The sequence below is a fragment of the Amblyraja radiata genome, chromosome 1 (genome assembly GCF_010909765.2).
Source record: "Amblyraja radiata isolate CabotCenter1 chromosome 1, sAmbRad1.1.pri, whole genome shotgun sequence".
In the NCBI taxonomy this organism is placed as follows: Eukaryota; Metazoa; Chordata; class Chondrichthyes; order Rajiformes; family Rajidae; genus Amblyraja; species Amblyraja radiata.
Genome location: NC_045956.1, coordinates 111,035,151 through 111,057,388, shown reverse-complemented (window position 1 = coordinate 111,057,388; position 22,238 = coordinate 111,035,151). Strand labels below are relative to the sequence as shown.

The 22,238-nt window shown below is 38.4% G+C and overlaps 2 protein-coding genes across 3 annotated transcripts in view; one reads left to right on the top strand and one right to left on the bottom strand.

The window, feature by feature from the left end:
* aasdh (aminoadipate-semialdehyde dehydrogenase) overlaps window positions 1-13,332 on the top strand; it is a 58,387-nt gene extending 45,055 nt beyond the window's left edge. The window contains exon 15 of the transcript XR_004413374.1: window positions 13,322-13,332. The gene's annotated coding sequence lies outside the window, so the exon portion shown is untranslated. The remainder of the gene's footprint in view (window positions 1-13,321) is intronic.
* cracd (capping protein inhibiting regulator of actin dynamics) overlaps window positions 6,478-22,238 on the bottom strand; it is a 93,386-nt gene continuing 77,625 nt past the window's right edge. The window contains exons 7-10 of one of the 2 annotated variants that reach the window (XM_033029085.1): window positions 19,428-22,143; window positions 12,992-13,182; window positions 10,383-10,536; window positions 6,478-8,713 (exon numbers count right to left, since the gene is read on the bottom strand). In XM_033029085.1, coding sequence (XP_032884976.1) covers window positions 8,553-8,713; window positions 10,383-10,536; window positions 12,992-13,182; window positions 19,428-22,143 — 3,222 coding nt within the window. In that variant the 3' untranslated portion in view covers window positions 6,478-8,552. The remainder of the gene's footprint in view (window positions 8,714-10,382; window positions 10,537-12,991; window positions 13,183-19,427; window positions 22,144-22,238) is intronic. The other variant, XM_033029089.1, reaches the window with a different exon arrangement.

The following is a 22,238-nucleotide window of genomic DNA, read 5'->3' as shown; positions in this document are numbered from 1 at the left end:
TTTACTTCATAGATTAAGTTAATTGTGACATTATCCACTTCAGGGGGAGAAACAGAAAAACACTGTATGGTGACAGTTTCATTTTAGTTTAGTTTAGAGATAGTGCGAGCGATCCCCGCACATTAACACTATCCTACACTAGGGACAATTTTTAGATTTATACCAAGCCAATTAACTTACAACCCCGTACGTCTTTGGAGTGTTGGAAGAAACCGAAGTTCTTAGAGAAAACGCACGCAGGCCACGGAGAGAACATGCAAACTACTGACAAGCACCCGGAGCCAGGATCGAACACGAGTCTCTTGTGTGTAAGTGCTCACACAAAACAAACATTCAGTGCAACGAGTTAAGAAGGCAGATGGTATGTTTGCCAACATTGCAAGAGGTTTTTGAGTACAGGAGCAAGGAGGTCTTGCTCCATTTATGCAGTGCCTTGGTCAGAGCCACACTGGAGTATTGTGTACAGTTTTGATCTTATCGAAAAGAGAGGCTTTTCTTACTATAGAGTGAATGCACTAGACTGATTCCTATGGTGACTGGACATTCACATGAGAAAAGATTGGATTGGTTTGGCCTGTAGTTAGTAGAGGTTAGAAGAATGAGACAAAAAGCTGGTGTAACCCAGTGGGTCAGGCAGCATCTTTGAAGAAAAGGACTAGGTGACATTTTGGGTTGTTACCCTTCTTCAGACAGAGTCAGGAGAGGGAAACAAGAGATATCAAATTTCAAGAATGAGAGGTAATCTCATTAAAACATAAATTTATGATAGGGCTAAACTGACCTGATATAGGAAGGATGTTTTCCACTCGGTTGGGAGGGGCAGCAGAACAGAACAAGAGAGGTCACATCCTCAGGATATGAGGCAAGATGTTTAGGAACGAGCTGAGCATAAATTTCTTCCTTCAGAGGACAGTGAACCTATGGATATTACCTACTACTGAAGATGGTGGAAGCCAAGTTGTTGAATGCCTTTAAGAGGAGTGAGTTTTCTGGATACAAAGAGCATTAAGAGGTAAGTGGAGAGAGTGAGAATATGGTGTTGAGATAGAGGATCATGTCTCATATCTAGTGGCAGACCAAACTCACCAATTATCAAGTGTTTATTGGTCATATGTACCAAATGTGAACTGGAATAATGAGATTCTTACTTTCTGCAGCTTCACGGAAACATCAGATGCAATATATACAATACATTTTCAATTATTCTAAATAAATGTAAGTAAATTAAATCTTGATAGTGCAAAAATCTAGAACAATCACGAAAAGTTCATCATGGTTTACTCCTGAGGAAGAGTTCTGCAGGGTGGTACAAGAACCTAGACGAAGCTGTTATTGAACCTGGAGGTATTGGTTCTCAGGTTCCTGTACCACCTTCCTGAAGGTAGCAGATAGAAGAGAACATGGCTGGTGTGGGTCTTTGATGATATGAGCTGCAAGATTGAGGCACCAATTACTGTAGAACCCTTCAATGATGCGGAAGGCAGTATCCATGATGAATTGGCATGCCCACCACATTCTATTCTGCTCTTGAAAGTTCAAATTTCCAAAGTAGGTCATGATGCAGTCGTTTAATATGCTTCTCACTGTACACTTGCAGAATTTGGATAGGGGTATTCAGTGACATACCACATCTCAAATTACTGAGGAAATAGTTGAGATGGTGAGCTTTCTTTGTGATTGCATCAATGTGCTGGGACCAGCACAGATTGCCAGAGATGTGTACGCCAAGGTCGAAGAGCTGAATGGTCTAATCCTATTCTCTATGTTTCTATCATTTGTCAAGTTGCAAACATTGCAAATGGGGAAAATCTGCATATCAAAAATTCATTTGGAAGAGTAGAATAAAAGGTTCCTTTTGAGTAGCCTACTGGACTAATAACTGATTTGTCAGTTGCCTAGAAAGGATTATATTTATCACTCATCAACCCACAATTTAATATAAGGTTAATGAGCTGATAAGCTTGATTTGACCCCTACTCAAATGTGCTGTTATTGACCCCCTCTTCCCCCACTGGAAGCTGTGCATCATGAGGCCTTAGTGGTGGCTAGGCTTTGGGGTCTGGAATGTCTCATCAGGCTCTGACAGGTGGCATTACTGCAGTTGTAACCTCTCTTGCTGTCAAATCTGGAAAGTATTGTAAATTTCTAACATTTTCAGAGATGTGCAAAAACTTAAATGATACGATAGAACTTTATTTATCCCAGGAGGGAAATTAATCTGCCAACAGTCATAAAAATATAGAATACATGAAAGATTAAATTAAAGTGACAAATGGAAAGGATTGGGGATGTGCAAAGATTGGGATGGGGGGGTGTGGGGAGGAGGAGGGGAGTCAGACTCTGTCTACCCCACGACAGAAGGGGGAGGAGTTGTACAGTTTGATAGCCACAGCGAAGAAGGATCTCCTGTGGTCTGTCCTGCATCTTGGTGGAACCAGTCTGTTGCTGAAGGTACTCTTCAGGTTGACCAGTGTGTCATGGAGGGGGTGAGCTGTATTGTACAGGATGCTCTGCAGTTTGAGCAGCATCTTCCCCTCCAAGACCCATGAATCCAACTCCACCCCCAGGACAGAGCCAGCCTTCCTGATGAGTTTGTTAAGCCTGTTGACGTCCGCAGCCTTCGCCCTGCTGCCCCAGCACATGGCAGCAAAGAAGATGGCACTGGCTACCACTCATCTCACTGCAGACATTGAAGGAGCGGAGCCTTCTCAAAATGTACAGTGGCTCTGTCCCTTGTACAGGGCCTCAGCGTTCCTGGACCAGTCCAGTTTACTGTCCAGGTACACTCCAAAGTATTTGGACTCCCTGGTAAATTGCACACCCACACCATCCATATATGCATAGTCATATTTTTCATCATGAAAAACAGTAAAACATCAAGGAATGATCAGTCTTTAAATAATATACAATTTTCCTACAATTCTCAGTTAGGAATATCCACTCAAATAGAGATTCCAGTACAATGCTAAATCTTCACACATCTTGAATTCTTCATTGGGCATGACATGGATTTAATTGATGGAGTGGAGTGACTTGCATTCCCAAGAACAGCTGAATGCCTGTACAATTGGCTGAAAATCTTACTGCAACCTATGGCACCTTGCTTTGAACAAATTGACTGTTGCACTTCCTACATTACCTCAGATAATAACTCTGGGGAAGAGGGGAAGCATATTAGCTGGACAGCACTTTGGAATGTGTGAGTGTCGGAGATGTTACATAAAGACAAGACTTTGAAATAATTAATGTAATCATAGAATTTACAACATGAAACAGGCCGTTCAACTCTCCGATCATTATTAATATTTACCATGCACAAGAAGAAGAAGTTTTAATTACGCCTACTTTACATTTCCCTTATTCCTTCACTCTCACCTCCATCCTATCCATTTTGGGTGTTAAAATAATTTCCGTCTAAACCAAAAACTCTATGTGCATTCCACAGATTCAACAATTTTCTGTTTGAAGGCATTTTATTTTTCTTCCATTCTAAATTTCTTGCAGTTATAAAATAAGAACGCCCCTTTTAGCTTTTGGGATTAGGTTGCTTCCATTTATCATACTCCAATCAAACTATATGGGAGTATTGGAACAAAAAGTCCTTGAACATTACAATGTCTGTTAACTAAGGGCTGGTGGGGTGGAGGATGATTTGGCCATTGTCTGTTAAAAGCTACAACTCCCTTTCACGATCCTACATTGTTTTATTTAGAATTAATTATCTGATCTACGTACATTTGACTAAAGTCAAAATGGCTTACATGGTATTTCTTTGAGATCTTAAGAAGTAAAAGACTAAAAGTGGGATAAAGTTTGGTCAATAAAAGATATTTATTTCATACAACACTTTTTTCCCCATTATACAGTACTGGATTAAGTGCAGTGTTGGAATTCAAAACAATGTAAACCTAAAGAGCCAACACAGTTTGAAACAACACTTTTAATACTTTTAAAAATAAAATTAAACCAAGTTACACTAACATTGTATTATAAAATCACAACGGGTTAAGTGTAATATTGGGAACAGTTATTTTGACTATATGTAACTTTGTCATTTATACTTGTAGGATTTCAGAGATAGTTTGTCTACATTGTTTTTAAAACAATAGATGAAATTTAAAAATTATAAACAAAATATTCACCAAGACAAAAGTGTTATATTCCAAAAAAAGTATTTTGCTCTTCAATAAACATCTTAATAGTATATTCTATATTAAAATTAACTACACAGTGTTTTTTTCTTTAAGTACTGAACAAATGCTGTGATTGAATTCCAAGGATTAATATAAAGTGACAGTATAATAGTACCTAATATTTGTTAGTGCAAAGTGGTTTGAATAAAGGATTTGAACAACATTTGAACACGCATTTCCGTTTCTGTCCTTACAAAGTTGCACTCCAAATATAATTTATTTATTGGAGTAACAGGGTCGTTACATTTGCTGAAAAAAGGACACAAAGTTCTGGAGTAACTCAGCGGGTCAGAGGAGAACTTATTCAAAGTAGGCATGGAGTCTGACGAAGGGTCCCAACCTGAAACATCACCTATCCATGTTCTCCAGTGATGCTGCCTGACTCGCTGAGTTTCTCCAGCATTTTGTGTCCAACTTTGTAATTAGGCATCTGCAGTTCCTCGTTTCTACTGGTTACGTTTGCTGTGCTGGATTGTCTGCATTACATCTATACATATACACAGTTTGCACTTTTGTTTCATACATTCTAATACATTCTTATAAATTTCAATCGTGTGTCAGAATTATATGAGACAAATACATAAATCTTACATTGACAACGTGATGATTGTAGTTGTGTTAATGGATATTTTACTGTAATACAACACCTTAATAGAAGGCCCACAAGAGCTTCTAGATTAGAACAGTTAATTTATATCTGGACAAGCTCCATAAAACTCTGGTGTTTGTATTTTTGTTAGATTTTATTCCTAATATAATGAAATTATATTAACAGATGACATATTATACAACGCTTATTATTTGATATAGTATTTAAAATTAATCTTTGTTTTATATGTCAATCAGTTCATCAAATAAATCAAAGCAGTAGATTCCCAAATATTGACAAATTAAGTTTCATGAAATTTATAAACACCATAATAAAGTGCATTAATTAGCAAAAAGAAATACAGGTCAAAAACACATGATGGATAGCTGCTTATATATTTAATATACTGAACTCACTGCCACAATTTCAGTCATGGTTATGTTGTTCTTTAGATGTTCTTAAAACATAAATGCTTATTTTAAAGTGTTTTAAATAATTTCCATTATTGCAAGCCTGTTGAAGAATCTAGATTATTTCTGTTGAGGGTAAAATCTGAATGACAGCTATATATTTTAAATAAAACACTTTCTTCATATGCACTTGTCATAGATGCAACCAAGTGACAAGAATGTTTTCCAGTAACCTGTAATTTTATAAATAACTAGACCAAGTGAGACCCGTTGGGTCAGCGGTGTCCTACACACTAACCAGCCCCCTTGATATTATATTAATATTATTAATTCGCTCCTTTTACTCCATGCCCGCCCTATCCACTCACTCATAGCCCCCAGCTCATAGGCGCATCGGGAGAGGGAGAGGGAGGGGGGTAGAGAGAGAGAGGGCAGAGAGAGAAGGGGGCAGAGACAGAGAGAGGGGCAGAGACAGAAAGAGAGGGGGAGGGCAGAGAGGGAGGGGGGGGGTGAGGGATGGGGGAAGAGAGAGAGGCCCGGGGGAGTGGGAGAGAGGGCAGAGGCACAGAGAGATGGTGCGCGGCGTCACAGGGCAGGGCTGGTTCCTGAAAGCAATGCTCCTTCACTCCAGCTCCAGGATCTGCTCCAGCCCAGGTCAATCTGCAGCAGAAACCTCCCCACCATGCGCCGACCCGAGGACCCCGAGCAAGCAGGGGCACGGCCGTTCGGCGACCAAAGGACTGCGAGTTCAGTGGCTTCAGTGCAGGGCCCGACTTGCTCGTTCTTTCTGCATCTTTTGAATAACGGGGAGAGGTCGGGGCGACGTCACTCGCGAAAGACAGTCGTTTTAATTTGAAAGTTTTGCCCGATTTTTGAACATTTTCAGTAATAACTTGGGAAATAAAGCATAACATTTTCAGATAAGGCGATTTCGGACTCCACAGGAAAAATCTCCACTGGAATATGTAAACATTACCATTAGCGCGTCATTTCTTCGAGAAGATGTGATTATACACAAACAAATAAACACACAACAAATACACACACATCCAAGATCAGACTTTTAAGTATATATAGATTAGTGGCAGATTAGATTTTATGCTAAACTTAGAGCAACCTTTCTAAGTTCAAAGGAGTTGATTCTTGAATAACAGGAATTGTGACTGCATTATCAATAGACACTAGCTTAATTAACCAAGAACCAATTATTAAACTATCAATCCTTTGATAAATATTAATTTGTTTTATTTAAACTTTACATGTAGTTCATTTTAAATGGTCAGTGATGACAATAGTTCAGAGGTTTTGATCATTGTAATTTTATTTTTTTCTATGTCTCTTACTTTATGACTATTTTTATTTTTACGTTATGCTTACAGCAATGCAAATTTAGCATCAAGATAATGTGTTTTGAATTTCCGAATACTTGTACTTTGGACCCCAGTGACTGAAGGGATAGTATAACTGTGTTAGTGCTAAAATCGCCGTAGACGTTTATATCATTAAAAATTCTAAAAAATCCGCCTAGCTATAGTCAGTTTAAGAAACTTCATTTGTGAAATATGAATAATAAGGATTTAAAGTTAGATATTCACTGAGAGAAGAGGAAAAAATGTAAAGGATTTTTAAATAATGAAACAGTGCAGACACTGAAGGTACTCAGTATATAATTTGCAATTCAGTTGAAGAGGAGAGAAACTTGAGAAGAATTGGAAAGAAGAACTGGAAACCATAGAGAGGAAATAATTATGAAGAGGAAAGAGGAAAGAGGAAATAAAAATATAAAGTTAGGGGAAAGATAATAAAGGAGAGAAAGAGGTTGAGGAATTAGAACAATATTACAGGTATAATGAGATTTACATTCATATAAAATGCTCCGTCACAATTTTCTCAACTGGAAAGCCTTATCAAGGAAAAAGATTTGAAAAAAATGTACGGGCAAATCTATTTTCCGCAAACCCAGATTTTTTTGTGATTTATGAATTCCATACAGGTGACTTTCCATTACCCAAACTTCCATAACACAGGGAGTAACCTGTAGCTACAGAGAAAGGGAAATGCAATTACAAGTGCTAAAATGTGGAAAGTAATTTAGTTCTCTTCAAGATACACCTTTGCTTTGTCCTTGAAGGATGACATAAAGAGTGTAAGGTAGACAAAAGTGCTGGAGTAACTGCACCCGCTGAGTTTCTCCAGCACTTTTGTCTACCTTCGATTTTCCAGCATCTGCAGTTCTTTCTTAAATAAAGAGTGTAAGGATGTATGAGTGCTGGATATTGATTTAGTTCTCTCATCAGTCCACTGTAACAGGATTCCCTCAATTCCTGTACAAGCGCAGCAGTAATTTATTCTCGAGAAGAAGAAAAAAACTGCTGCTGAAACTCAGGAGGTCAGGCACACGATTCCAGCATCGGCAGTCTCTTGTATCTCCAGTAATTTATTCTCCAGTCATCACCCACTTTAATGATGATACTGTTCCACAGATTGTACAAAATAAAACGTGCTTATACTGTTGGAGGCAGATTTAAAGTGATGGACCACCACTGAGGTTCAGGGAAGATCCACAAACAGATGCAGTACTGAAAATACAATTTACAATGGAGACATCCAACAATCACATTCAATGCAGCAAATATCATTTGCTTTAAAATCCACATTCATAATTTGTTCAACAGGAAAGGTGAAAATTAAAAATGATAATGAAGTACAGGAGTCGATTAATTTACATAATTGTATATAATTTGTTTCAATATTTATCTTGATATTTTTAACTTGTCATTTTAATTTTTGAAGAATATTTTAAATATTGAATACATTAACCAGTTAATATTTCCGAAAATGTTGTAATGTGTACTCACAGGAATGTACAAAATTGCCAGAATTTAAATGTAATTCAGGTAACGATAAAATTGTTTAATTTATAATGATTAAAATACTTCATATTGCATTAATCCTCTTTATACGATGCAGTATTACAAATCAGAGAAATTTGAGAGCAAAAGGAAGATATTTGTTTACCACTTTTTAAAGAAAATTTGGATGTAAAGTGGAAGCAGCTGGAGTTAACAATAACTTATAAACATATGAAGAGCACAACAGTTAAGTATATACAGTGGCAACTGCAATTCCTTCATATTCATATTTAAACTATATATTGGAAAAGACTACAGAGCCTGTGAATGAAAATATACATTTACATCCTACACATTATTTGCTTTCTTGATTTGCTGAGAAGGATGTCTGCAGCACATGCAGTGATTTTTTTTAAATTAGTTTATCCGCAAAAAAACAAAACACTTTAGCACTGTTTATTTAGTGAGGATATACAAGAAGCGGTGGCAGTTCCCAAATCATTTGGGGTCATTTGATTATCTGAGGACAGTCGCTCCAAGCTTTAGCTTTCCTCTTGGCAAGGGCTAACCAGGCAGGTTCCACCGACACTGGTGCAGCATCAGGAGTTGAGAATCTCTTCGGCAACTCCTTTACTGGCGGAATTGAAGTTACTGGATCACAAATTTCAACTATGTAAAGAGAATTTAGAAAAATAAAAAATACTGAAAAAGGATGTGTTGAAGAATAAGATACCAGATAAATACATATCAATTGAATGTAGGAACAGCTTACTATAAAGAAATTCATTTTACAAATGTTATTCAATGCATATTTTTCTGCATCTAGCCTTGATGTTTGAAATGCTGATTAACTGTAGTTACTGTGTCTCCAGGATGACTGGTTAAAAGAAAAAAAAATGAGTGTACGATGCTGTCATTCCCACTCAAATCAATTTACATTGACAAAATGTGTCAGACTGCCAGTGCAGAAACTCACCCAAACCGATTTGCCTGCATTTGGCCCATATACCAATAGCTCCTCCATACATTTGCAACCCCCTGTGTGAAAAGGTTGTCCCTCAGGTTCCTATTAAGTCTCCCAACCCACCTCTTTATCCCATCTTCAAACTTTGCCCTCAAGTTCTTGAATCCCCTATCCTGGGAAAATCCTGGTATCATCCTGATTAACGTTTTCTGCACCCTTTCCAGTTTAATGACAGTAGAGAAGAGCTGTTTTTTTTGGTATTGTGTCCATTTATTTATAAAGAGCTCATCCATTGATGCCATTAATCCTTTGACAGTAGCCTAGAACACATACAGTATCACTTCCACCTAGCCTTGGCCCTGCATCAAATGTTATTAGGCCCTTTCTGTAGGGCATCTTGCCCACCATGTTGAAAATGAACTGCACACCACCACTTTCAAAAGGAGAGGTAACAGTTCTTAGTTGGTCAAAGTCGTGTTGGAAATAATAATTCTCAGCTCAGTTTTAACTTGGTATTCTGCTTTTTACTAAATGTTAACTTTATGCTACACAAAGCTGAGGAAAGGTAAGAGAAAGTAAGTTTTGAAGTTTGAATGTGAGAATGAACAACAAGATGTATTTTGTTGCTCACTATTGCTCGTGGTAATGAATAGCTTTATATTCATTGTAAACAAATAGTTATCTTTTAGTAAAAAAGACACAAACTGCTGAAGTAACTGTGTCAGGAAGCATGTCTGGAGAACATGGATAGGTTATGTTTTAGGTCAGGACTCTGTCAGACTGGTTGTGGGGGGCGGGTGGTTTGAGAAGGAAGGAATGTAGATGGAAGAGGAGAAAATAGGTCGGAGTCCAGGTGTGTGGTGCAGAGCAGAGGGAGGGGGGGAGGGGGGGGGGAGGAAGACAGTGGGGGTGAGGGTTTGTAGTTACCTTTAAAAAAAATAAAAAAATTGCGGATATGGACATTGTTAACAGGGCCGACGTCTTTGTGGGTTTGTGGTAGTGAACCATCTTCTGAACAAGTCACGATGTTTTTCTTACAGTTGAGTGATTTAATTGGCATTTAAGAGCGATTTGCTGTTTCCCACAAAGATGGCAGACTTCCTACCCCAAAAAAGCATTATCCTTTGTGAATTTTCAGGTCCATTATTTTAAAATAAAGGTTAATAAAAATGACAACCACATTTAAAATGAAATCCCTGTAACCAGTCAAGGTTCAGTGTCCTGCATTAACTGAACAGTAAAAGTATTAAGGGCACAATGTTTCAGTATTCATACTCCCAAAACATTTGTGAGACAGAAGAATTACTCTATTAATGCCAAAATAGGAATGTATTTGAAATGTATTCTTTCTTAAATAAACAATGTATCAATTACCTGTGACAGAATTTGGAAGCGTGGCAGATTTTTTTAGATGTTCACGGCGTTCCACCCTTGATACAACATTGGTCCCAATCTTCTTTTCGTCAACATGCGGCGATTTCTTCAGTCCACTGACATAATGGCTGCCTGCACAACTGGAGACTATTATCTGTATTGGCAAATTGTAAAAATAAATGTTTCCTCAAAGTGTCTTTCTTTTTATCAGTTGGCTCACATGTTACTCATCCATTAAATGGCATTGCTGAACCAATTGAGTAGTGAGATAATTGTTATGAATGTTTATTATTAAGTCAAGGTAATTATTAAGTCCTTGTTTTGTTGATCCAATGATTTGATGATCTTTGATAAAATAACATTAGATTTTCATGTACAAAATTCAATTGAGGAAAGCTATCCATTTTAGGATTATCTCTGGAGGTTTCATGACTTAACCATTTTAAACAACTGCCACTGCCTCTTTTTCCCCGACTAATAGGTCCATCCTCTTGGGGGACACCAAATGAATTAATCTTGATTGTTAATCAATCTGCTTTAACCCTCATCTCTAAGTATTAACAGAAAGTGGTAAAAATATAGCAATTTGTGGAAAATTAACTCATCTTGATGACTTGATAATCCATTCCATTTCTGTTACATTATGGAAGTAATAACCAGACACCTTCTGCATGACTAATAGACTTTTCAAAAAAGTAATTTCCATTTCAAAATTATGCCATTGAAAAATTATCTTGACTAAGTGTTCTTCAAACTATATTTTAGTTTTATGCAAAAAAAACAGTTCCACAAATGTACATCAAAAGTATTCCAATATAAACACAAAAAGCTGGAGTAACTCAGCAGATCAGACAGCATCTCTGGAGAAAAGGAATAATGCAGGAAGGAACTGCAGATGCTGGTTTTCAACCGGAGAGAGACACAAAAAGCTGAAGTATTCCAATGATATCTCAGAGCCAAATGCATTAAAATCACTAGTCATTCATTTCCATAACTATGATTTTTTATAAACAAGCTACAGTGTGTCATCGCACATATATTCTTTATATTATTATGATAAGGGACTTTGTGGTTATAGATCTAGTTCATCAATTTAGCGTAAGTGTGGTTATTAATATTCACCAAACCTCCAAAGAGACATTAGTACAGTAATTGGGACACAATGTTAATGAACTTACCCGGCAGAATACAAGCCAAAAGAAGTTAGGATTAGTACATTCAGGTGTACCAACCTCCATTTGTCAGCGTAGCTTAATAGGCCAGCGATAATTGCCACCAAAGATTTTATCTTTCCATTTCCTGATAACATCTCTGCCATATTCTTCATATTCTGTTTTTCTTTCACATTTTTCAAATGGGCAATAATTAATTAATTCTTTCTAGCTTATACTTACATTCACTTATTGTTGCATCACAGCCCCCACAAACTGGTGAGTAGCAATTCACATTTCTCAGCATTAAATGTCAATTGTCATCTATCTACCCATTCCACCATTAGTTTGATATCTTGTCAAGAGAGTCAAGTCTATAAAGGGCCTGACCCACGAGCATGCGACTACATGTGGCAAGCGCGACCTAAAGGATCTGTCCCACGAGCATGCGACTCCATGCGGCAAGCGCGACCGAATGTGGTCGCTTGAGTCGTACGACCTCGCGGGACCGGTCCCACTTCGATTGCCGGAGCCGTATGAAGTCACAACTGCTGGTCCCGACATCGCGTGGGGCTCTGAAAAACTGACCGCGTTCAAAAATTCCGCGTGGCAATGGCCTGCCGGCCTGCAGCCACCTCGACGCCGTACGTCACGCACGAACTTCCCGCGGACTTCGCTCGAACTTCATGTCACTCACTCGGCCTCTGCGCGGCCCCCGCTTCTGGTTTGGTCGCGCTTGTCGCATGCTCGTGGGACAGGCCCTTTACAGTAAAACTCCAACAATCTATCCTTTGTTCAGAAATTCCAATGGTTCGGCATCTGACTCACTAGATTCTTTTTCTGTGCTTTTAAGTTCAATGGATTGACTGGAAACTATATACTGTACAATATTTATTATGACTATAATATCTAAAAAGGATCACCCCTTATTCTTAAATAGTGATTCCTAGTTCTAATTTCTCCCACCAGAATAAGCAGTCTCTTTATGTTCACCCTGTCAATTATGCACACAATCTTATATCTTTCATTCAAAAAACTCTTGAAACTTCAGTAGATCTAAATCGAGTCTTCGAAACCTTTTCTTATAAGACATCCAGTTTGATGTAATACTCTAGTAAATTCCCTTCCACCCGTTCTGGATGGATACCTTTTCTCGATGGATGAATCACAAAATATCATTTTCTTTAACTTGGGGTCACTCGATGCTGCAAATCTCACAAACAACAACAACAATGAAAGAAAATCCAAACATTATCTGTACATCTAATGATGAATGCGGTAAAAATAATATGTGTGGAAATGGTTGTATTAACTTCTGTAGGTTCCACCAGCATTAATAATACCACTTTATCTCACTACTCAGTTGGTTTTCTTGGCTCTCACCAGACTTTACATGCAATCTCTTTAGTTTAATCTAACAGTCATATAATTATGCTTTGAATAATGGGAAGTGCATACGTTTTCTTTTGTTCGTTTTTCAGCTGTTTTGGCTTCTCTGGCCTGCCTTCTCTCCTCTCTGGTCTCCTGCTGTTCATAAAATCCTTGCTGCTTCTGCATTGCCAGCGTAATCCACAGCGGTTGGGCAGTTTCCACCTTGTCCACAAGCCTTGAACCGTCAAGGGAATGTCTGCTCTGAAGAATTGGTTTTTCTGCAAAAAAAGTGTAGAAATTAGTATTTTTTACAACAAGCATGTTAGCAATCCAAACCAACAAAATAGATGCACATTATCAGAGTATTTCAAGTTAGTGTCAAATTATTTACAATAATTAAGAGATTAAAACTAACAGACAAAAAACATAATTAAAAATCATTATGAATGAGTTAACAATTTAACCTAAACTGTATCTAAAGCAAATGTGACTAAAGTTTTAGTCTTATTATTATTTGATGGAGCTGAGACAAGATCAGTATATTAAATATTAAGGATTCCTTGTTCAGAATATTGATTCCAGACTTCACCAAACATAATCGCAGATGATAAAATCTAGACATTTAAATAATTTCAGTAAACAAATGTTAGTAAACAAAGAAATAGGGATTTCAAGTTGTGTTGGATAAACAATATATTAGTTAAATGTAAATTAATATATCTATTAGGTTAATATGGGTATAAAATTCTTCTCAGGAAAAGATTACTATTTCCTCCTCTGCCTTCCTGAGAAAATCAAAGTTAAAGAGAAACTCAAAAAACAGATGGCAGGCTCCTGCTGTCATTTTAAACTTGCCATGAAATAGCATAATAGAATTGGTTTTCTGGACACCATCCTTCCTTTCCCCTTGCTCTTTTCATAAAAAATGAACAAAAGAAAACGTGTCCATCTCTGCAGTCACTGATACATTGCAATTCCTACAACTGACTTGATGCGCTGCACTAAAACTGTTACCCTGCAATTTATGAAGATACTCTCGTTTAAATATGAGCTCTCCAACCAAGCTCAACACAGGATCAGTGTAATTTTCAAGATTATAATGTTAAGATTGAGAACAGCTTGCTTTCTGTTGCAGATTTTGTCATCTGCCGATTGAATCATTGGCTTGAATCATGTTGCTGTGCCCGTAACTGATGGTGTTGAGCCAGATAAACTAAAGTAGGTCCATGATTTGCACAGAAACATTGAAACATGTAAACTCAGGAGACACCGATTGATTTGGCCAACTAAATGCATCAGTTATTCCAGAGGCAGGACTCGGTTTCGTTGGGGAATTATATCTGGATGGGGTTTAGGACCCACAGGTCGGAATATGTGTTTCAGAGTTCCAATTTAGGAAATTTGCAGTTTTGGAACATATTTTGCTTTGATTTAATGCGTTTAACAATTTCTACGTTGTGTTTTTAAACCTGCTGCATTAATTGCTTTAAATGTCCCTGAATATCAGACACATTTGCCATTAAAGACAATGACAGCTGTAACAGAAGACCCCAGTGTTGCCAGTAGTCCCCAGTGTTGCCAGTTGCCCAGTCATTTCATGGACGTGCCCCATTTGCTCTCCCAACCTTACTGCTGAGAAGTGGAGGGTCAATAAGCGAGCCCGCTGCAAGCAGCCCACATGTGTGCACACAGGCAGATGGCAATTCTGGCAACAAGCTCAGAGAGCCTTCTAGTCCAGGGGGATTCATTGTGTCCAAACAAACATGAAAGAGTCCATTCTCCTTCTCTTTCCTATCATTTGGCCTGTAGCTTTCCAGATTAAGACAGTTCAAATGCTTGTGCAAGTACTTTTCCAATACAACAAAGGGTCGCAGCTATTGAGTCACCTCCACCACTGAGCAAAAATAACTCAATTTTCTTGACTCTTTTCTAATCTTTTTACCAGTTACTTTAAGTCTATGATCCATGTTTTTTGAATAAAGATAAAAATGAAAATAGGTCGATCCCATCCACAAATCATGAGCCCATTATAATATTACGCACTTCAGCTAACCTGGGTGGGTGATGTTCAAAAGCCTTGAGAGGTGTGGGTGGCGAGTGATTAATTGTTTCTGACAATAGTAAATCCGCCAGATCCCAGCATCGCATGGAGGAAGTGAAAGGTTGGATTAAAAGGCAGGATTATAGTAGGAGTTGATTATTCTCCTGCGTGCTGCACTCTTGCACCTTGTGAACCACACAAAGAATAAAAGTTTCCTGTTCCAATTTTCAAGTTTGTTTACTTAAAAAGCGTTTGCGTTTATTTGCTTTTGAAAGCGTTTTTAGAATTGGACATTCAAATGCAACAAAGAGAACAAATGTTTTTCTGAATTCTATATATCTTGATGTTTTTGCTTCTCCCTATCACACTGCATCAAAGTATCAAACTCCATTATGTACTCAGTTCCTTGATTGGGCTATTTACCACCGCCATCATAGTAAGCGTGGCTCAGTCACCAGCTTAAAAGATAAAAGAATAAATTAAGTTCAGCCTTGCAAGATATTTGGATAAAAATATAGGTACACAGAAGAACCATTAGTACTGGATATACAAGATAGAGCAGATGCTGAGACTTTGAGCAAAAACCAGTGCTGGAGGGAGTCAGCGTATCAGGCAGCATGGAGCAAAAGGCAGAAGCCTGATGGAGATAGGTGAGGAGGAGGGATGAGGCAAGAACTGGCAATCGATTAAAACTTCCCCACCCGACTCATATGCCAATCACTACCCTTTCCTGAACCCACCTATCACTTGCCAGTTCTTGCCCTACCTCTTCCCCACAGTTCACACTAGTAAGGAAATGGTGTTGAATAGACTGATGGGACTGAAGGTTGATAAATCCCCAGGGCCTAATGGTCTGCATCCCAGGGTACTTAAGGGAGTGGCTCTAGAAATAGAGGGCGCACTGGTGATCACTTTCCAATGTTCTATAGATTCAGGAACAATTCCCGTGGGTTGGAGGGTAGTCCAGTTAGCCTGACAACGGTGGTGGGGAAGTTGCTGGAATCAATAATAAAAAATGAAATAGCGGCACATTTGGATAGCAGTAGCAGGATCGGTCCGTCAGCATGGATTTACGAAGGGGAAATCATGCTTGACTAATGTTCTGGAATTTTTTGAGGATGTAGCTAGGATAATGGACAAGGGAGAGCCTGTGGATGTGGTGTACCTGGTCATTCAGAAAGCAATTGACAAGGCCCCACATAGGAGATTAGTGGGCAAAATTAGAGCACATGATATTGGGGGTAGGGTGCTGACATGGATAGAAAATTGATTGGCAGACAGGAAATAAAGGGTAGTAATTAACGGGTCCCATTCAGAATGGCAGGCAGTGACTAGTGGGGTACCGCAGTTTGAATTGAATATAAAACCTGCCTATGCCAAGCTGAATCAGAGCGCAGGTTTTGTTATTAATATAAACTCATTGATATGAATTGTTCTTGTTGCCCATTTATAATACATGAAAATAAAATTATGGAAATTGATTACTGATTAATTGATAAGAGTAATTTAGATGACAGTGAGGTATTACAAATAAACTACAAAACAATATTCATCATTCTCGCTTGTATAATTAAATAGTTCTTGATATTTCATCAAAACATTGTTTGTAAATAGACTATTCGGGTATAACAGTTTTTCAGCAGAAACGGATGAATTATTACCATTTCATTATTATTTTGATAATGTCTGTTGGATTTGTTTGAGCCATTCCTTTTTATGACCAGTCTTGAAATCCAGGCTGGAAGGTATAGGAATATAATTTCCAACCATCTGTAAAATACTGTCGATGTTTAAGATCTGGAGTAAAAATAATTTGTGTCTTACATCTTTGGTCTTTCATCTGAATCAGAATCTGTTAAGGATAAAAATAAAGTTGTAGAGAGAAGGGGGAGGAGGATGGTGAGGATACTGGGGAAAATCTGTGATTGGAAAGGGACCAGAAGAGATGTATGATGGAGTGAGTTGAAAGAGTGTGGATAAAGGTGAGTGAATAACAAGAAGCAATATCTGGGGAAGGTGCGAATGGACTGTAATGTGCTTACTCAGAAAAAGTGCTGTTCCATGTTAAGATTCATTGTACAGTGAATTAGATTGAAGGCAGAGGGGCAAATAATTAGAATGGCAGGTAACGGATAGTTTGCAGGTTAAAATAATGATTTAGTTGTATTCCTAATTTATTATACTGTGCTCATGATGTAGTTTCTTCTGCTATGGTGAAACTAAATGCAGAATGGATCTGCAGGACACAACTCCTAAGATTCTGGTTCCCTGTCATTTTAACTCTATCCTGCTCTCATTAAATGTCATTCTCCCAACACTCCTCATTATTCCACAACTTAAAGCCAATTAAAGATAATCAACCTGAAAATGTTAACTCTTGTTCCTCTCAACAATTCAAAGTTGATATGTTGATTGTTTTAACATATTCTGTTTTATTTTCAATTATGGCCTATCTCTCAAATACCTCTAACTTGCTAAACTGTTTAAATTATGCTGTTGATACTTGAATTGGCCCTGTCTCCTTACTTGCTCTGTACTGTAATGTTGGTTTGAATAATAACCTTTACCTTAAACTAATTAGGCCCGAGAACACAGCAATTTGGATGATTCCGATATCCATTAACTAACTTGGACCTGAGTTCATGGTTTATATTTCTCCTTCTCCATAATAACCTTAAAACCTATAGAGTAATAATGGCTGTTATGTTTTAAATGCTTTGCCATTGACATTCCCCCAACGTTTCAGCTAAATTCCTTGAGATTAGATCCAGTAAAAACCACTTCTCTAGTTGAACCATCCACACACTAACTGTAAAAGCTCCTTTGGACACAATTTAAAACTTCCACTCCCTCCATGACTTTCACACAAAGTGGGTCGCAGTTAGTACTGACCAAGTTGAAATCCCCTATGACTATAACCCTGTATTTGCTTGCATATTTGTCCTTCTGTCTCCTGCCTATGGTACAGCCCAGGCAAAATAACTATTCCATTTTGTTTCTAAGCTCTGCCAATATGGTCTGGTTTTAATGAACCTTCTAGAATATTTTCCTTCCTTACTGAGAATATAGACACTTTGATTATTTTTGCAATGCCACCTCTTCTGTTACCTAGCCTTGTGATGCTTGAAAGGTCTATATGCTAGAATGTTGAGATGTCAGTCCTACCAATCTTTCAATCACATATCCATAATACCATGCGAGCAATAATATCTCACTCCCTCTATGTTTCAGATCTATCTAGTCAGAATCTTTGCACAAAAAATAAATTCAATCCAAGCTTACACTCCTCGTTTCGGGTCATCACCCATTCCTTCTCTCGAGAGATGCTTCCTGTCCCGCTGAGTTTCTCCAGCATTTTGTGTCTATCTTTGATTTAAACCAGCATCTGCAGTTCCTTCCTACACATTCCTCCTATTTACCTTATTACCTACATATGTGTTGCCTATGGGACTGACTTAATTTTCCTTCTATTTTTGGCCTTTCCTCAACCTAACTGTAAACTTACCCTTTGTCCCATTCCCCTTAGTTAAAACCCTTCAAAACAGCTTCATCAACCCATCCACGTAACTCACCTCTGCTCCCATCGCGTTAAGCCCATTCAGTTCGGGTGCAATCCATCAGGATTGTGCAGAACCCAAATCCTACATTCCCCAGAAACAATCCCAGTGATCCAAAAATGTAACGTCCTCCCTCTTGCACCATCTCTTCAGGCATTCATTTTCTGGAGTTCCATATTATAGAGAGGCTTCAGGGGACTTGTTTACTTATTTAAAAAATCACTTTTGTTACACTGTATTGAATTCTGAGTTTTAGAATGTTCCAATGATGGGCTGCAATAAGATCAACCATGGCACCATTTGTGGCATTCTAAACCGAGTCATAGGATGCTATGCACGGCCCTTTATTTATTTTTTCATTTCATTTATTTTTTCATTTTAAAAGGCATTCCATGAACTGTTTAGATTGTTGCTGCCCTATTTCTGTCAGCCCACAATATAGTCCATAATCCTGAGTGCACAGATGTGCGCAAGCTGTTCATTAGACTTCTTTGTCCAGAGACTTGGCTACAAAGTAAAGGAAGAAGCAGGAAGTCATTCCTATCCATTATTGATAGAATGTGCCATGTTTGAGATGTCACTTTGTGGAGATCACCTTGTTCTGAGGAACAAGAACATTTAAAAGAGCACTGGGAACTATTTTAAATAAATCAGCCATCATCCAAAATCTAACTGCCTGGTGTGCACTCAGTGATAGCTGTGTTTCTTGGACTAATGACCCATTTTGTAGTACTGGACTGCCTTAGTGGTATGGTGCTTTCAAGTAGTTGTGGACTAGTGCAGGGTTTTATAAATGCAAATATTTTCTCTTTTTACAATCCAATGCTCTGATGAATTGAAAAGCAGAGCTCTTTTTAATAAGGAGAACGTCTTAATAGATCATAATGGAACCAAAATGGTTGCAAAGAATTCACACTTTGCCTACCTTTCGTAATGGAGACTGTTTTTTTGTCTGCCCTCTCCCTCCAGGGAAGGTTGATGGACGGGAAAAGAGAATTTTGATCTTTTGTTTTGTCTTCGTTCTTTAATCTGCATGTTTGCATTGAGGTGCCATTCTTCACATCTTCTTTTGTCACATCTGAATCAAGTGAAGTCTTTGTGTTTTTGTGATCTGCAATGTCAATGAAGTCTGTTTTGTTTAAGATAATGGGCAGGGATGGAGGTGCAGTGAACAGTGTAGGCTTGGGTGCTAAAGCTGGTCTTTGAGATGTTTGTGATCTTGATGAATGTTTCTCATTTGAAAGTGCAGCGAGCTTACTTTGAATATGTTTTGCCACATCAACACTACTTAGATATGTAATCCCAGAGTGTGAAATGTCTGACATACTACTTAATCTGTTTTTCAAAATGTTACTATTCTTATTATTCTTGGTACAAGAGCTTTGCTTACCAGAAACAGTGCATGATTCACCCTCTTTCGTTTTTGCAGCAAGGAAGGCTGGAATTCCTTCCATACCATCTCCGGCACTGTATCTCTTCTTCCTTTTTTGTTCTCCTTGTTGCTCATAATGGAACCGAAGGGAATAGTGGGTCCTTCGTAATTTTATACCGAATGGTGATGTATCCATCATCCCCTCAGTCTGCGGGATCATGTTTGAAACGGCTCGGTTATCAAGGGGCGCCTGAGCTTGTGGCAGCATATGTTCTTTCCTTGGTGTTGCAGGAAGACCTGGAACTAAAAACGATGGAAGATCTTTGGCAAACTTACAGCCTTCCGCAGCATCTGCTTTCCTCATGTGAGCTTCCGAGTGTAAATCATCTTTTATGTCTTTAGTTACGTCCTGTACAATGTCTCCAGATGTCAAAGACTTGCTAGATTCAGAAAAATCCATCATGGAATTAGCCACAGACACATCTTCATCGGGTACATTTTGCTTCACTTTCTCATGAGAAATATTTCCTTTGTCACTATCATTGGCTTTACTGCCATCTGCCCATTTCTGCCATGCAGGTGTTATTGAAAATTTGGCATTAGCGGATAGTGTTTTTCTCAAATTGCCATGCATGCTGGAAACTTTGAACGTAGTCCAGTCATCACTAAATCTACTATGAACCCTTCTTTCCTTTTCTTGCAACCTTTCATTAGAACTTTTAAGAATTTTGGCCCTAATAGCAGCCCACTCGATTAAAGCCCTTGACTGGTCGAGTGATTGTCCTGGATTGAATTTTGACTTTCCAATTCTACTTCTCATATCAGGACTTGACTTGCCTGTTCTTTCAACAAATGGAAAATCAGCTGATTTTTTCTTGTCTGAAAAACCGAGCAAAGACTTGCAGGCGCTATCTTTAATCTGTTTCAGATCAACAGCAGTGCCACAAAGTTGAGCTCCGGTGACCAGAATGGCTGTGTGAGGGACGTAACTTGAGGAGGAGAGACCTCTATGTGACTTTGGGGAAGACTGTAGGACATGAGTATCTAAAGAAGTCACTGTTTCTCTTGGATGTGTCACAGGGGCCAGATTAACTTTTGGGAAAATAATTTGTTTATCTCCTGAAGCAACTTGGAATGAAAATGGCTGTGACGTAGTTTGTCTTTGATCCAGTTCCTTCCATCTAAGTTCCTCTCTACGTTGTTCCTCTGCTTGTGCTTCAAGAAATTGTTGGTCCTCTTCATTTAATACTTTATCGTCCTTTTTCCTCTCTTCATCTTCCCTTTGTGGATTCTCCAAATCAGTCAGCTTTTTTAGTTTCTGCTGTCTTTGCATTTCCAAATCTTTTCTTTGTGTTACTTCATCAGATTGTTTGTTTTCATCAGCACTGAAATGAAAGAACGCTTTCTCCTGCCTTTGATTCATCTCTTTCGTCTCCAAACATCTTTCTTCTTTATCCATTTTCAAATCCACAATCCTATTTTGTTTCTCTTCATTGCAAAGCCTCTGTTCTTCCTCTCGATCTTTTTGCTCCTCAACTTCTCGTCTTTGCCTTTCCTCTTGAATTATTTGCTCCTCTAATTCCCGCTGTCTCTCCTCCTCCTCCTCTCGTACTTGTTGCTCCTTTAATTCTCGTTGTCTCTGTTCCTCCTCTTGTATTTGTTGCTCCTCTAATTCCCGCTGTCTCTCCTCTTCCTCTCGTACTTTTTGCTCCTCTAATTCTCGTTGCCTCTGTTCCTCCTCTCGTACTTTTTGCTTCTCTAATTCCCGCTGTCTCTCCTCTTCCTCTCGTACTTTTTGCTCCTCTAATTCTCGTTGCCTCTGTTCCTCCTCTCGTAATTGTTGCTCCTTTAATTCTCGTTGTCTCATCTCTTCCTCTCGTACCTTTTGCTCGTCTAATTCTCTTTGTCTCTGTTTCTCCTCTCGTACCTTTTGCTCCTCTATTTCTCTTTGTCTGTGCTCTTCCTCCTGTGAGTTTTGCTCCTCCAGTTCATGACTTCTCTGTCCTTGTTCTTGTGTTCTTTGAGCTTCCTCATTTTGGCCATCTTCCCGACCCTCGTGTTCTGCTAATTCATATTGTGTTTGATCGTTTTCCTGCCATTTATGCTTCTCGGCCTCCTCTCTATATATTTGTTGCTCATCCTTATGATGCCTTTTTTCTTCCCTTTTATTTCCTTCTACTGGTTTATAACGGTTTTGTCCATTCTCCACATGAATCTGCACCTCTTCTTGCTCATATTTAAACTCGTGGATAGTCACTTTGTGCAGATCCTGCAAGAAGCACATGTTTTTAATTATTCTCCATATAATTAATATAATATGCACCAATTCACAAATTTCCATCTTAATTCCTCCTTTCTTGCCCT